Source organism: Salvelinus sp. IW2-2015, linkage group LG4q.1:29 (genome assembly GCF_002910315.2).
Source record: "Salvelinus sp. IW2-2015 linkage group LG4q.1:29, ASM291031v2, whole genome shotgun sequence".
Lineage (NCBI taxonomy): Eukaryota > Metazoa > Chordata > Actinopteri > Salmoniformes > Salmonidae > Salvelinus > Salvelinus sp. IW2-2015.
In genome coordinates, this window is record NC_036842.1 from 15,488,762 (window position 1) to 15,502,777 (window position 14,016).

At 42.8% G+C, this 14,016-nt stretch overlaps 1 protein-coding gene across 1 annotated transcript; it reads right to left on the bottom strand.

Annotated features, from left to right (window-relative positions):
* Positions 1-2,785: 2,785 nt before the first annotated feature.
* LOC111961090 (alpha-1A adrenergic receptor-like) lies at positions 2,786-10,623 on the bottom strand. Its single transcript, XM_023983208.2, has 2 exons — positions 9,263-10,623; positions 2,786-4,976 (listed from the first exon to the last, which is right to left on the bottom strand). Exons 1-2 carry the CDS (start codon positions 10,188-10,190, stop codon positions 4,426-4,428), a joined length of 1,479 nt encoding a protein of 492 aa, XP_023838976.1. The 5' UTR covers positions 10,191-10,623; the 3' UTR covers positions 2,786-4,425.
* Between the last annotated feature and the right edge of the window lie 3,393 nt (positions 10,624-14,016).

Here is a 14,016-nt window from a genome sequence, read left to right on the forward strand (position 1 = left end):
TGAGTTGGTTATTTGAATCAGCTGTGTAGTGCTAGGGCAACAACAAAAACGGCCCCGGACCGACTTTGGGAAACTGCTGTAGGCTCATCAAATCCCCACAGGAAAAATGGTCTGCTCAGTCCTATGAGCGCAAGTACACTCTCATGACACAAGATGGCAGTATGTCCCCTAGTCTGTTTAAAGGAGTAAAATACCTATCCAGGCGTTGTCATCCTATTGTGTTGTTTTGTTTGGTATCATTTAATCTATTTTTATTGGATAATTGTTGTGTCATTTTTGACTTGACCTTTTCCATATCACTTTAGAATCTGTTATCTGAATTAAAATCTCTCCTTCATTAACCAACCCTGGAACTGTGTGACTAACAACCGGACTGTGTGACTAACAACCGGACTGTGTGACTAACAACCGGACTCTGTGACTAACAACCGGACTGTGTGACAAACAACCGGACTGTGTGACAAACAACCGGACTGTGTGACTAACAACCGGACTCTGTGACTAACAACCGGACTGTGTGACTAACAACCGGACTCTGTGACTAACAACCGGACTGTGTGACTAAAACCGGCCTGTGTGACTAACAACCGGACTGTGTGACTAACAACCAGACTGTGACTAACAACCGGACTGTGTGACTAAACAACCAGACTGTGTGACTAACAACCGACTCTGTGGACTAACAACGGACTGTGTGACAAACAACGGACTGTGTGACAAACAACCGGACTGTGTGACTAACAACCGGACTCTGTGACTAACAACCGACTGTGTGACTAACAACCGGACTCTGTGACTAACAACGGACTGTGTGACTAACAACCGGACTGTGTGACTAACAACCGGACTGTGTGACTAACAACCGGACTGTGTGACTAACAACCAGACTGTGTGACTAACACCGGACTGTGTGACTAACAACCGGACTCTGTGTACTAACACGGACTCTGTGACACAACGGATCTGTGACTAACAACCGGACTGTGTGACTAACAACCGGACTGTGTGACTAACAACCAGACTGTGTGACTAACAACCGACTCTGTGACTAACAACCGGACTGTGTGACTAACACCGGACTGTGTGACTAACAACCGGCCTGTGGTGACTAACAACCGGACTGTGTGACTAACAACCGACTCTGTGACTAACACCGGACCTGTGACTACAACCGGACTGTGTGACTAACAACCGGACTGTTGTGACTAACAAACGGACTGTGTGACTAACAACCGACTGTGTGACTAACAACCGGACTCTGTGACTAACAACCGGACTGTGTGATACACGACTGTGTGACTAACAACCGGACTGGTGACTAACAACGCGGACTCTGTGACTACAACCGGACTCTGTGACTAACAACCGGACTGTGTGACTAACAACCGGACTGTGTGACAACAACCGACTGTGTGACTACAACCGCTGTGTGACTAACAACCGGACTCTGTGACTAACAACCGGACTCTGTGACTAAAACAACGGACTCTGTGACTAACAACCGGACTGTGTGACTAACAACGCGGACTGTGTGACTAACAACCAGACTGTGGTGACTAACAACCGACTCTGTGACTAACAACCGGACTGTGTGACTAACAACCGGACTGTGTGACTAACAACCGGACTGTGTGACTAAAACCGGACTGTGTGACTAACAACCGGACTCTGTGACTAACAACCGGACTCTGTGACTAAAACCGGACTGTGTGATAAAACCGGCTGTGTGACTAACAACCGGACTGTGTGACTAACAACCGGACTGTGTGACTAACAACGGACTCTGTGACTAACAACCGGACTGTGACTAGTGTGTGACTAACACCGGACTCTGTTGAAACAACCGGACTGTGTGACTAACAACCGGACTCTGTGACTAACAACCGGACTGTGTGACTAACAACCGGACTCTGTGACTAACAACCGGACTCTGTGACTAACAACCGGACTGTGTGACTAACAACCGGACTGTTGGAACCTCCCTGTATTTTGGTGTCTAACAAGTGGCTATATGGATATTTGAAATCATAACATACTAAATAAACTGAGTGTACAAAACATTAAGAACACTTGCTCTTTCCTTGAAAAACTGACCCATTGAATCCAGATGAAAGCTATGATCCCTTATTGATGTCTGTTGTTAAGTCCACTTCCATCAGTGTAGATGAAGGGGAGGGGACAGGTTAAAAATATATTTTTAAGCCTTGAGACAATTGAGACATGGATTGTGTATATGTGGCATTCAGAGGGTGAATTGGCAAGATTAAATAATTAAGTGCCTTTGAACAGGGTATGGTAGTAGGTGCCAGGCGCACCGGTTTGTGTCAAGAACTGCAACGCTGCTGGGTTTTTCACATTCAACAGTTTCCCGTGTGTATCAAGAATAGTCCACCACCCAAAGGACCTCCAGTCAACTTGACACAACTGTGGGAAGCATTGGAATCAACATGGGCCAACATCCCTGAGGAATACTTTCGACACCTTGTAGAGTCCATGCCCCGACGAATTGAGGCTGTTCTGAGGACAAAAGGGATGAGGGGGATGCAACTCAATATTAGGAAGGTGTTCCTAATGTTTGGAATACTATGTATTGAGGGCTGACTGACAGATAAAAAGGCCATGCATTCCTGATTATAATTATTCATCACACAGGCAAAACAACAGGTGACATGTCTAATTTTCATTGAGGATTGGTGCAGATACAGTGAAATATTCAACTATGATTGGAGAGAGGCATAATAATAAATATTTTCTGTATTTTATACAATTTCCATTGCATTTAAGATTGAAATGGGTTACACAGACTCTTACGGACTTTATTTTTACTGATCAATGAACTATAACATCCCACAATACATAGCAGGTATTTGGCTCATTCTCTGGGTCTAGTGTGTCGGAGTATCTAGCTGTGCATGTGTTTGACGGACATGTTCTTCTGCTATTTGAGTAGGTAAAGAAAGAGACCACTGTCACAAGACACAAGCATACACACCAGCAGCACAGTAGCTACTTTACATAGTAAGAGCCGAGCACGTGTTACATTTTTCAGTACAAAGCACTGTGAAAACTGCACATGTCAGATGGTAAGCTTGTCATAAATATTGTCCAAAAAAATGTAGCAGTATGAACTGTAAATTGAACCTATGTATGGACATCATCCTCAAATAATCATCTTCGGTGACCTGAAGCACATTTTCATTCAGTCTCTGTCAGGGTTAGGTAGGTTACTTTCTAAATGTAATCTGTTACAGTTACTAGTTACATGTCCAAAATTGTAATCAATAACGTAACTTTGCGATTACCCAAACTCACTAACGTAATCTGATTACTTTCAGGTACTTTTGGATTACTTTCCCCTTAAGAGACATCAGAACAAGACAAAAAGGATCCATCAAACACATTTGGTGTGTCATCATAGTGGTCTCTAACTTGTGGTCAGACTCGCTCAGTTGGAACGATCTTAAACTTGTACCTTTTTATCAATGCTGAATTGAATGTCAGAGGAAAGCCACACTAGTCATAGACTGTTCTCTCTGCTACCACATGGCAAGCGGGACTGGAGTGCCAAGTCTAGGTCCAAAAGGCTTCTTAACAGCTTCTACCCTCAAGCCATAAGACTCCTGAACAGCTAATCAAATGGCTACCCGGACTATTTGTATTGACCCCGCTACTCGCTGTTTATAGTCTATGCATAGTCACTTTACCCCTACCTACACGTACATATTACCTCAATTACTTCGACTAACCTGTACCCCCGCACATTGACTTGGTACTAATAGCCCCTGTATATAGCCTCGTTATTGTTACTCTTGTATTTTTTAAACTTTAGTTTATTTAGTCACCATTTTCTTAATTCTTATTTTTCTTAAAACTGCATTGTTGGTTAAGGGCTTGTAAGTAAGCATTTCACGCTAAGGTCTACACCTGTTGTATTCGGCGCATGTGACAAATTCGATTTTATTTTGATTTGAGAAAACAGAAAGGTGTCATAATGTATTTTTTCGCAAACAGCCTTTCTGAATTTTAAAGTAATCCAAGAAGTAATCTAGTTTTTCTAAAGTATCTGTAATCTTACATGTAATCAGCTACTCCCCAACCCTGGTCTCTTTACTGACTCAGTACTCTTTATTCAGTTTCTGTACTGACACTGTGTATCCTTCTGATTCACACTGTACATCGATCTACAGTGGAGCACATACAGTACAGTACATCTCTACCTCCAGGTGTGTTACAGTATCTTCTTCAGTGGGTGTACTCTCTCCCATTTCCCAAAACATGAAGACACATCAGCTTTATGTCAATAGCTGTACTGACTGATTCCAGCAGATCTCGGGAGAGATGTCTTAACTTCATGCCAATAAGTGCCACATCTCTTCCCAGAACTTGGGGGAATTTTAATTACCCAGAATCCTTTAGTGTTCCCAGTCAGACAGCCTCCCCTCTTGCTCCCAGGGAGTGGCAATGGACTTTCGTTTGACATGTAGCACCAGGGGCTGAGGGGCTCAGGCAAGCAGCACCCTGTTGGGACGGGTTCTCCCCCGCTGCAAAACACCACACCTTCAGCAGGCTTTTACTGTGGACCCGGGTACTTTGGGTATGGCCTGGCACCCCCACTGAGGAAGAGGAGCCAGAGAAGGTCTTCCAGCAGCCAGAGGAGGAGGCGTGAGAGGCTGGGGAGGCGGCTCGGCGTGGCTGGGTGGGGGGAGTGGAGGAGCTGGAGGAGGAGGGGTGAGGCTGGGATCTAATAAGAGACGATGGATCAGGACTGGGACTATAGGAAGGAGCAAACCCCAGAGACTTGGAGCTCCTGCCACCCTGTCTGAGGCAGCGTCCATGCAGAACGTTGAGGAAGGCCCTCTGGAACTCCTGGCTGAAACAGGGATAGATAATGGGGTTGATACAGCTGTTGAGGTAGCCCAGCCAGAAGGTGATCTTAAATATGGTGTCAGATGGCCTGTACGATGGGAATATGGAGCCTGTGGAAAGAACACAGACAGAAATCACACACAAACGGATCTGTCAATATAGCAAGTACAGTAGTTCAACGTCTATATGAATCATGAATCATTTGCATGACCTATTGACCCCTATCTGTATTGAATACAGCACTAGGATGAGCAGAGGCAGCTCAGACATTCTGGTGTTCACTGTGTACTTACTTCAAGGTTATCTGATAAGATGGATGTAAGGCCAACATACAGTACCAGTCAAAAGTTTTAGAACACCTACTCATTCAAGGGTTTTTCTTTATTTTACTATTTTCTACATTGTAGAATAAAAGTGAAGACATCAAAACTATGAAATAACACATATGGAATCATGTAGTAACCCAAAAAGTGTTAAACAAATCAAAATATATTTTATATTTGAGATTCTTCAAATAGCCACCCTTTGCCTTGATGACAGCTTTGCACATTCTTGGCATTCTCTCAACCAGCTTCATGAGGAATGCTTTTCCAACATTCTTGAAGGAGTTCCCACATATGCTAAGCACTTGTTGGCTGCTTTTCCTTTACTCTGCGGTCCAACTCATCCAAAACCATCTCAATTGGGTTGAGGTCGGATGATTGTGGAGGCCAAGTCATCTGATGCAGCACTCCATCACTCTCCTTATTGGTCAAATAGCCCTTACACAGCCTGGAGGTGGGTTGGGTCATTGTCCTGTTGAAAAACAAATGATAGTCCCACTAAGTGCAAACCAGATGGGATGGCATATCACTGCAGAATGCTGTGGTACCAATGCTGGTTAAGTGTGCCTTGAATTCCAAATGAATCACAGTGTCACCAGCAAAGCACCATCACACCTCCTCCTCCATGCATCACGGTGGGAACCACACATGCGGAGATCATCTGTTCACCTACTCTGCGTCTCACAAAGACATGGTAGTTGGAACCAAAAATCTCAAATTTATACTCATCAGACCAAAGGCCAGATGTTCACCAGTCTAATGTTCATTGCTCGTGTTTCTTGGCCCAAGCAAGTCTCTTCTTCTTATTGGTGTCCTTTAGTAGTGGTTTCTTTTCAGCAATTCGACAATGAAGGCCTAATTCACGCAGTCTCCTCTGAATAGTTGATGTTGAGATGTGTCTGTTACTTGAACTCTGTGAAGCATTTATTTGGGCTGCAATTTATGAGGCTGGTAACTCTAATGAACTTATCCTCTGCAGCAGAGGTAACTCTGGGTCTTCCATTCCTGTGGTGGTCCTCATGAGAGTCAGTTTCATCATAGCGCTTGATGGTTTTTGCGACTGCAAGTTCTTGAAATTTTCCGTATTGACTGACCTTCATGTTGTAAAGTAATGATGGACTGTCATTTCTCCTTGCTTATTTGCACTGTTCTTGCCATAGTATGGACTTGGTCTTTTACCAAATAGGGCTTTCTTCTGTATACCCCCCTACCTTGTCACAACACAACTGATTGGCTCAAACACATTAAGAAGGAAAGAAATTCCACAAATGTACTTTTAAGAAGGCAGACCTGTTAATTGAAATGCATTCCAGGTGACTACCTCATAATGCTGGTTAAGAGAAAACCAAGAGTTTGCAAAGCTGTCATCAAGGCAAAGGGTGGCTATTTGAAGAATCTCAAATCTAAAATATATTTTGATTTGTTTAACACTTTTTTGGTTACTACATGATTCAATGTCTAAACTTTTGACCGGTAGTGTACCTGTTTCTCTCTATCTGAAGAGCTTTGTCTCTAAAGGTCTAAAACATTCAACTCTTTCATTCCTATAGTCTGAGAATCTCAGGGGCATTAGCTTTGACATTGAATATTGTGCTCGCAGGTCTGAAGTTCTGTTTCAATTGAAATGCATGACTCCAGTAATGCTTTGCTGCCTTGGAAAGATGAAGGGTGATTGTGGGGCGCTGGCTTACTGCGCACAACACCATGCCCTTTATGGTTGTTGTTTATAATGGCTTTGGAATAAAAGAATGAATAGTGTTTTTGTTCATTTCATTTCTTCCCTGAAGTATAACCCTATTCGGTTGAGCACTGGTATTTCATTTGCTCTGCTTCTCCATGGCAGTAATTGAATTCCTGATGTACAACTAAAGAAAACACAGACAAGTATACGGAGCATTCAAGAGCGGAGACCAGGGTCGTAGACTCTGTTGTTATGTATACAATAAAACCCCAATAAATCAAAAGGCTATTCCAACATCGGACTCATTGAATTACCATCAAGAAATTGTGTATAAATGAATTCTAAAGTAGGATTAGAAGTGCACAGAATCTGAATGGATAAGGCTACACTTCCAAAGACCAAAGGAGGTGTATTCGGAACCAAACCATCAGCAGGCCTTTTGATAATCTGTTAATTTACAGTAAATTAGTTCAACCCCAATCTCCATATAATCTTGAATTACAGATCTGTCGGATCCTTAATCAAGGATATTAAAGTCTGCGTAGCCATTATATGGCATTTCATTAATCACATTCTCACAGGCTTGTGGGGGGTATTAACGATGTTGATGACAGCTGTGAGGCAACATTGGGTTTGACTACATATATCATCACAAGATCATATGTACTTAGTGTACAAAAACATGTTTTTTTTTACCCTCAGTTCAGCCTCAATTCGTCAGGGAATGGACTCTACAAGGTGTCGAAAGCGTTCCACAGGGATGCTGGCCCATGTTGACTCCAATGCTTCCCACAGTTGTGTCAAGTTGGCTGGATGTCCTTTGGGTGGTGGACCATTCTGTGGAAACTGTTGAGCGTGAAAAATCCAGCAGCGTTGCAGTTCTTGACACAAACCGTTGCACCTGGCACCTACTACCATACCCTGTTCAAAGGCACTTAAATATTTTGTCTTGCCCATTCACCCTCTGAATGGCACACAAACACAATCCATGTCTCAATTGTCTCAAGGCTTAAAAATCCTTCTTTAACCTGTCTCCTGTCCTTCATCTACACTGATTGAAGTGGATTTAACAAGTAACATCAATAAGGGATCATAGCTTTCACCTGGATTCACCTGGTCAGTCTACGTCATGGAAAGAGCAGGTGTTCTTAATGTTTTGTACACTCAGTGTATAGCTCTTATCTTTCAAATCACTGAACAATTGTTATACATGACTCATCCCATGGCTATGCTAACACCAGTGTTTTTGTAGCTGAATTTCTATAATAGAGGGTTGCATTTGTTTACGGCTCCTAACATTGTTTTTGGTGTACTGTAGCAGGAAATATGCAGAAAATAGGTCCTGTGGCTTAGTCTCCCTCTTTCAGTCTCAAAAACATTCATTTCCATTCAATTTCGTGCTTTTCCATTGAGAGGTTAAGATTTACATTTCACAGTTGAATAGAGTTGAGTGGTGGGGTTGATTTTTAAGAGATTTGGAAGGGAAGCTTCCCTGACTAGAAAATGACACATTGTGAGTCAGGCATTGGCAATCACACTCTATCCAGTAAGGGGGGTTTATATGCTGCTATGGGAAATCAGTTCTAGGGATTATTTTCTTGAGAAAAATGCAAATTCATTCAGTGATGTTATTCTAGTGATGGGGGGAAAAATCTATACAGTAGAGTATCGAAATATTTTTTTTGACGATATTATATTGATTCTATGACCAAGTATCTACAAAAAAAAGAGGTAGGTAGTTAACATTAGCTAGGGTTAGTCGGCTGTACAGATGTATGATCATATTTTGATCTCCCTGTTGCAGGAGAACTTTCCTGCAATGCAGGACACCTAAAACTTGTAGTGTATTTGAAGTTAAAAAAGGTTTATGAAGTTTGTGATTTTCATTTTTAAATTTCAGACTTGATTTTCCCTTACGTATCAATTTCAAATCTCAGGCAAATTCTTCTTCTCTAGCTTCTCATTCATCTTCTTTTTAAATGGTGAGCCAACATGTTTTTAGAGCTTTTATTTCCATGACTGATCAAAACTTGTTTTCTCGTGACTCTCTCTTGTCCCGCTGCAGCAGCCATGGTGAGCACTATGTTTGGAATATCAAATTGCATAAAATCGTATTATCAAATCGCAATACATATAGAATTGTGAGAATCATATCGGCACCTTAGTATTGTGATAATATCGTATTGTGAGGTCCCTGGCAATTCCCAGCCCTATGTTACTCCCTATGATACTGTTATTCAATAGTTGATTAGACTTATGTTTTTCATATTAAACGTCTCTGTATCTGCTTTCATTTTCATATCGCATTCTCTTTTTCATTTCCATGCAATTCAAAACAAAGGCATGTAGCAGCACATAGGGAGAGCAAGGAAAGGCATTGTGGGATACCCACCAATGGGCATAACCAGGAAGAAGGGCAGCCAGCAGAGAACGAAGCAGCCAACCACAATGCCCAGAGTCTTGGCTGCCCTCTTCTCTCGGGAGAATTTCAGCAGGTGCATGAGGGCGAAGGTGGTGCGTCTCCGCCTCATGATGCACTTCTCTCCCTCCTCCTCTTGCCCCTCTGGCTTAGCAGGGGCATTTCCCCGATGGATCCTCAGTGTCACTCCCTCTCCCTCCGTGTCCATCCCCCCCTCCCTCTTCCTGCCCTCCCTCAGGTCTCGAGTCTTCCGCTTGGCCACCACATACACCTTGCAATACATGGCCAGGATGACAGCTAGTGGCACATAGAACGACCCCAGGGCAGAGAAAATAGCATAACCCGGTTCCTCTGTGATCCGGCACTCAGTCTCGTCCTCTGGGTCGGGCTCCTTCCAACCGAAGAGTGGACCTACGGATATGGCTGCCGAGAGGCCCCAGAGAGCTGCCACTGCGACCAGGCCGCGCCGCCCAGTGGCCATGGCAGGGTAGTGCAGCGGGTAGCTGACTGCTAGGTAGCGGTCAACAGAGATGACACACAGGCTTAGGATAGAGGCAGTGCAGCAGAGAACATCCAGGGCGGCCCAGGCACTGCAGAAAGACCGGCCAAACACCCAGCGGCCTAGGACCTCCGAGGTGGCAGAGAACGGCAGCACGGTGGAGCTCAGGAGCAGGTCTGCCGCCGCAAGGTTGGCGATGAAGTAGTGTGTGACGGAGCGTAGGTGGTGGTGGCACACCACAGACAGGATAACCAGGATGTTACCGAGAACCCCGAAGATGACAAACACCCCCATCACCAGGCCCAGGGTCACCGCCTTAGTGATATCCACCTCAGCGAAGGAGGAGGAACTGCAGTTGGGACAGCTTTCTGGCACAGTGATATTCTCATCTGAGGGAACCATTTTGGGTTTATTTACGGTTCATTCACTAGTTGAATGTCTTTGGGATTGACTGTCATGTTTTGTTAAATCAGAATTCAGCCATGCAAACTTCAGCACAGGCGTTGGGAGTCCACCATTTGTATCGCCCCTTCTTGTGACTCAAGACTGGAGAAGTTGGTACCTCGTCAATCACAGGTCTTTGATGCTAGGAGGCATGAGCCCTTGCCAATGCCTGCACAAATCACATGACTTTGGCAGTAACATTAAAAACACTGACAGGTCAGGATAGTGAATCTTCAGAATTGTCACTGCTTGTTGCGCCATCTGTCTTTGGAGTTTGGCTGCAGGGCTTTCTGGGTCATAAAGTCAAGATCCAATATGTTTATGGTGTCTCTTTCGCGATGGGACTGAAATGGCATGATAGGAACTTGCTGGAGGGATGTTTTCATTGAACAGAAGTCCCACTAAAAACACAGTAGAAAGAGAGCAGTTAATAAAAAAGCCATCCCCCAGGCTCCATCCCTGTTTTACAGAATGGCAAAAGCTATATGTAGTCACTGTTGCAAATAAGACTGAATAAGCCTGAGACTGAGTAAGCATTCGTCATAGCACAACCATATGCCAGGCATCCATTACATAAAAGGATATTCAAGATTTTGATAATAATCCTAAATAAAACCACAACACAGCAAAAAAAAAATATATATATATATATATATATATAAGATGATGGGAGTGCTGTAAATATGGATTAGACTGCCAAATATCTTCTTCCTCAAGAGAGGTTCTCTGTAAAGATTTCCTCACCTCACACATCATTACAATGCCGCCAGAGTAAACAAGAGGTCCCGCTTCAAGAAACACAGCATTTTCTATTTACTTTTCATCCAAATAACATTACTGAAATGTATCTGTCGATTCGCCTCCTGATACATAAAACCATTAACTTCAAACACCAGCTCCACTGACACAGAATCATTGGTAGTCAAGACATAAGTTATGAGGGAAACCAACAAAGCATAGAGGTTAAGAAAATAAATAGATATATAAAACAAAAGCACATTTTCATAAATCAGGCAACATGTGCTGGTCTCTGTAACGGGCTGTGTGTGAGTACTGAGACAGGCTAATTTTCACATACAGCTCCTTATAGTTACTCAGCAGCTAGATGACAGGCCAGGGATTGAACTGTACAGAAGGCAGTGCATTAAAGTTCTGAAGGGCAGCGGACTGATAATTCCACTCGATACCACTCTGGGTGTACGTGTTGGAGATTTCGCATGTCATTGGATGAGATAAATGTTGGTGTAGCAGGAAAGGGGATAGTGATAGAGCCATCGCAATGCAATGCCGGTCAAATGGACCAGCAGGATCAAAGACAAGCAAAGAGATGGGTTGTTATGCCAGGTTCACTAATATGGAATGAGTATTGTCATTTTTATTTGAGCTGTTGGACTTAATAAGTGTCCAGTTCTGACAGTTCGGGGAGTTGGTACAGAATGCCTGCTTGCTCCTTAGAAGCCTGAGAGGTGGGCCAAAATAGGTTATTTTGATGCCCAGAGGGTTTGATATGAGATAAAAAGCACTGGCTGGGGATCTAAAGCTGGCTGTGCCTTAGATGGATGATTACATGACCATACGTATGGGAGACCTAACCTACCTCTAGGTGTGTGTATGACTCAGAATGACTCAATACGAGGATGACTGTCATGATCATGAAGCAGTCTGTAGAGCAATACATACTATTGGTGTATCCACAATGTGCCCTTACATATACGGTACAGTATATTTAAAGAACTGGAGTTAAAACAGCTAAAGGACAACTAAACATTCAAAGACAGTTGATGTACAGTAAAGATGATTGATTAACCCGAGACCCACAAACACTAAAGACCATTGAATGTAATCTCTACTCACTAGAGAAATGCAACCTTATTTCTTCAGGGGACTTCAGGGCACCACTTCAACCAAAGACCACTGAAACGTCTAGTTGTGTCCTGTTCATTGCTCACAGTCGCAACATTTCTTCAGTTATCTTATTACTTGTGAACTTCCAATACATTTCACAAGGCTGTCACATATTGCTGAATTCTCTTGTGCTATAGTAAGATTAGAAGATAGCATTGAGCTGGTCTCAGAGCATCTCACATTATTTTTGACATAAATCCAGGTTAGCTAGCTGGCTAATGTTTGCTGGGTTAGGGTTAAGGTTAGGGTTAAGTTTAGGAGTTAGGTTAAATGTTTAAGGTTAGGGTTAAGGTTAGGGGAAGGGTTAGCTAAAAAGGTTACATTTAGGGTTAGGGGTAGGGTTTGCTAACATGCTAAGAAGTTGCAAAGTAGCTAAAAAAGTAGTAGGTAGCTGGAAAGTTGCTAATTAGCAAAAATGCTAAAGTAGTCCGTGATGAGATTCGAACTCGCAATAGGTCTCACGGGTAGTAGCCTACAACTGCAAGGTTTTTTTAGGACATTCAATTTACTGTTGGATGAATACATGGCTGCAGCAGCGGATTAGCGATCTAGTTATGTGTTTTAAGTGTCCACTTCCTCAGGTGTTAAACCCCAACATAAATGTACATAAAGATGTAATTCATCTCGATTGAAGAAAAGAAATCTGGAAATGATGAAGTCCTAAAATATAGCAACTATAGTCTAATTGTTAAACCAACATTCCTGACAATCACTGGATCAGGTTGCATATCAAAATATTTTGAACCATGCATTCCTGCTTGGAAGTGTTCGATGAAAAAATGTATTTCTTGAATACCTCAATAGTTTAAATATTATACTTTTTAATAAAGTTTGAATGACTTTATAAGATGATTAGTCATGATTTGGGTCCAACCAAATCATGGGCTGGTGCCACCAGCTGTAAAAGTAAGTGGCACCAGTGACACCAGGGAAAAATGTTAGTCTGGAGCCCTGTGATATTAATAATGCATAGGGGAGGTGTTGATTCAGGGGAACACATATGACAGGCACTACTTTGCAATATAGCAATATAGCCTAAGTCGCTTGGCTTTTATAACGTATAAGGCTTAAGCGGACAGGCAGATAAACAGAAGAACAAGAAGAAGCACAGAGTGACAGCAGAGAAGATGCTGAGACAGAAGACAGCACAATAGGAGGCAAACAAAATGGCTAGAGCAGAGTTGTATCTCCAGTGGTGTTTTTACATGTTGTATTTGCTTTAGTTGACGGCGCACTGTGACGTGGGCTGGTGTGGATAAAATGCCAGGGCCAAATTCTTGTCCCAGTCCGCCCCTGTTAGTATGTCAGCAATCTATATCTTGAAGTCCTAATCAGTATGACTCTTTTTGAAGCAGGATATCAAACTCTGCTAGACAGCTAGTGCTGACCAGGGGGCAACCTCAATCTCTAAATAATTATCCTTAGACACTACCTGAAAATACATGCATGTTCACAAAATATGTGTCCTCAGTATCATTTGTATCATTTGAGTGCCAGTCTGTTCTATCATGTTAACTCTTTGTCACTCATAGTCATGTAAAATGTTTGACATGACAATTCCATAAGTAGTTGTCAAGAGAACAGAAACAGACTGGCACTGCACCCAGGCTTAATAGAATTTAAAGTTATCATCATGGAAGTTATTAATATAGGCCTGTTTCATTTTCCTGTGGCCATATGTTGTTTTGTCAGCTTCCTTTGTCCAGGCCAGCCTAATGATAAATGATCCCTATGCAATAAGTGCATATTCAGCAAGCTTCATTTATACTAAGCGTCTAAGTATATGCACCTGGCACTTACGAAACACTTGGCAAGTCACTTTTTGGTGCTCTTTAAACTGTTTGGAGACGCACATTTCCTTTGTTCTGTAGCCTACTAC